General features: G+C 43.1%; 2 protein-coding genes across 2 annotated transcripts in view; both read right to left on the bottom strand.

Annotated features, from left to right (window-relative positions):
- Positions 1 to 2099: 2099 nt before the first annotated feature.
- Positions 2100 to 3067, bottom strand: LOC108374299 (attacin-B-like). The gene is made up of 2 exons (XM_017630275.1): positions 2721 to 3067; positions 2100 to 2655 (listed from the first exon to the last, which is right to left on the bottom strand). The coding sequence occupies exons 1-2, from the start codon at positions 3038 to 3040 to the stop codon at positions 2256 to 2258; spliced, it is 720 nt and encodes a 239-aa protein (XP_017485764.1). The 5' UTR covers positions 3041 to 3067; the 3' UTR covers positions 2100 to 2255.
- Rpn6 (regulatory particle non-ATPase 6) overlaps positions 3047 to 3067 on the bottom strand; it is a 3926-nt gene continuing 3905 nt past the window's right edge. Inside the window, exon 4 of the mRNA XM_017630272.1 lies at positions 3047 to 3062. Within this exon, the coding sequence (XP_017485761.1) occupies positions 3047 to 3062 (16 nt within the window). The remainder of the gene's footprint in view (positions 3063 to 3067) is intronic.

The following is a 3067-nucleotide window of genomic DNA, read 5'->3' as shown; positions in this document are numbered from 1 at the left end:
GTTTCAACTCCTCAGTGGTCCCGTGGTCGGCCAAACCTCTGTGACAATTTTAATAGCATCTTTCAAAGGCTTCATACTTTTTAGGGCACGCTTAGAAATTCCGCTGTCCTCGTAGTCAAAGTAAACGAAGCCTCAGGGAGAGTCCAATTTCATTCCTTTCGATTTCTGTTAGTCCTGAAGCTTAAGAGCAAACTCTAATGGTGTCACGAACCGCCGGTTCAATGTCTGAAGACGATTCGGGACATAAGTCGCGCATCTGACAAAATTCTGTGAGTAACATGGTCTTTTGTGGATATGGAATAAAAAGCCTCCCCTTTAAGGGGCCAATGGTTACGCCAGAGCAACAGTATCTACGCGCGGTGCGAGAGTTATAATTTCTGGGCATCATGAGGCTCACCTGAGGATTCTAAAAGAAGAAGCCAATGTGTGTAACTAAGCGGGAAAATTCCACCGCAGTAATCCCGATCAGAATCTGCAGTGACAGCCATGCTGCTCTAAAAGCTTTGGAAACCGCTCGCACCTCTTCAAAAATAGTCGTGGGATATAAGTCGAGGCTGAACTCCGTTACAAGGAGGAATGAGCTTGTGTGGGGGCCAGTACACTATGGTGTTCAAGGCAACGAACTGGCTGATGAATCTGCGAACTACGGTTCTCATGATCGTTAAATTGGACCGGAGCCAATTTTAGGGCCAACCATAGCGGGAACGATCCAGTACATCAAATATCGTTAAAAATAAAACTAATGAGAGCCGTTGGTGTGGTATTGACACATGCAAAATAACAAAGGGCTTCCTGAAAAGGCCTGACAGGGTAGTACCAAAATTTCCCCTCAGACAAAGAAGGAGTGATCCACATGGGGCACAATCCATGGAGCCGACATGCGGTCACTATAGGCATTATCTACGATCCTTTATGTACATCTTATTTAGAGGATGAAGATAGTACAGAAAATTTTCTCAACCGCTGTCCGGCCTTCTCCAAACTTAGATGGTACATTTTTCGTCGCATGACGAGTTACATTCCCTTCCCTCAACAAACTGCTAATATTGATAAAGAGGTCTGGTAAATTTGCAGCGCAGCAATGAACTCCCACCCCACCCATTCCTCTAAATCCTAAGTGCAGTAGGCAATGCTGCCTGAGTCCTTGGAAAACCTTTTTTTCTTGATTTTCCCCGCCACGCACAACTCCATTCCAATCCCGATCCCGATCCCACGATGAGTCTTATTGAAAGGTTGACCGGTATCCATAATTCGCATAGCTGTGAAAGGAAATAGTATCGCGGTGGGTCCACCGAGCAATGGTGTAGACCAAAGTCTGAAACTATTACCCAGACAAACCACTAAAACTGTACCACCAGCTGACTTTTTACTTACAGGCGAAAATAACCGCAAAATGAGTTAAGAGTTAATTCATAGACCAGTAGGCTGTTCCAACCTGAGCACTGTGCTATTTTTCAAAGGAGAGTTTTGGCAATGAAGAAAGAGGTAGGGATACTGAAGGAAATGAATCTGCGTAATGCGCGAATAAACATACTATCATATACGACCTATTCGGACACCAGCCACCCATATTGGGTTTCAGAACAAGATGGATAAATCCCACTGTGCAGTACCTACAATCAGCTAGGTCCAAGGTATCTACTGAAGTTATCTAAAAGGAAGGCAATATTCGTTAAAATTTCTGCAGATTCATGATTCACTGGTCGAAAATGTTTCTGGCAATACTACAGTCGTTCTATTAGTCTATGTGAGCCTTTTACTGACCATTCAGTATGACTCAAACTAGAATTCCTCAATACTTAACTGAGCTGAACTTTTTTTAGAGATAAAGAAGTTCGAAATTTGAAAGTTGCTGGACAATTTTTAAACATAGTTGCCCTAATTAATTACTCCATCAGACTGATGTCCTATACCAAGTATAAATACTTATCGATGGTCATCTGCAGTAACGACACAACTCAAAATTAAAACAATAAAACCTTTAATCATGTCTCTAATCCATGTCTACTGACTTCAGAAATCCTTACTACTTTTTTTACGTAGCTCACTTGAAAAGTTTGTTTTTAGTGTTACTCCATCATTTATTACCAGTATCAAGACTTTGCAAATACAAACTACACAATAAATACATAATAAATACAAAGCAATATAAATAATATTTTTTTATAAGTAAGGAATTTCTATGCCATCAACTCCTTAATTGCACTACTTCATCAGGAACATTTAACTAGGCTTAAGCCTCATTCTACACTCTCTTAACCAAACATATGTGTAAGACCCACACCACCGAAATAGTCACGCTGTCCACTCAGTGGCCCACTGGTCCATTTCGAAGCGCCACCCGTCAAATCAACGCGCGTATTACGATCCGGTGATGACCAGAGATTTGCTTTACCACCCAATTCCAATTGGCTGCCGAAGTTGGGAATGTTGCTCTTAGTCAAACTGGCGCCATGTCCATTAATGTGCGAGTACTCCAAACCGCCACCATTGCGATCGAACTTGAAACCATTGGCAAGGGTATTCTGCGACTTGAAGGCATTCGCATCCAAGCTGTGAGTACCATCGTTAAAGAGATTAGCGTTCAAGCTCTGTGTGAGAGTATCACGCACGCCAGGAGTGTGAGTCTTCGATATGGCAGCGCCCAAACCGTTGCTGTAATGAGAGAGAAAAATTCCACTTTATTGTGATGAAAATATTTGTCAACATTTCATACTCACTTATTGTAAGCCAACGCACCGCCAGTAGTCACTGGACCACGATCAGTGTTGCCTGCAGCAAAGGCGCTAGCAATTAGGTTATGATTTGGGTTGCCTATAGCATTTGCCACATCTAGGCGGGCATCAGCGCCACCGCGTGGATTGCTGGCCAGCGAGCCGCCAACACCCACTTCACGTGCCACACGCACTAAGATGGGACGTGGCGGTGGTGTTGGTGGTGGATAGTAGACCAAATGTTGAAAGTGTGCCTGCTGTGGATATGCTTGAACAACGCTAATGACTGCAATTGCAGCAACAAATGCGAAAACGAAAAATTTCATGATTGTTCAATTTAGTACCCGTCTAAG

The sequence above is a fragment of the Rhagoletis zephyria genome, unplaced genomic scaffold, assembly GCF_001687245.7.
Source record: "Rhagoletis zephyria isolate East Lansing unplaced genomic scaffold, Rhagoletis_zephyria_1.1 Rzeph_scaffold_07563, whole genome shotgun sequence".
NCBI classification, from domain to species: domain Eukaryota; kingdom Metazoa; phylum Arthropoda; class Insecta; order Diptera; family Tephritidae; genus Rhagoletis; species Rhagoletis zephyria.
Note: the sequence above shows the minus strand (reverse complement) of the source record. Positions and strands in the feature narration are given on the sequence as shown.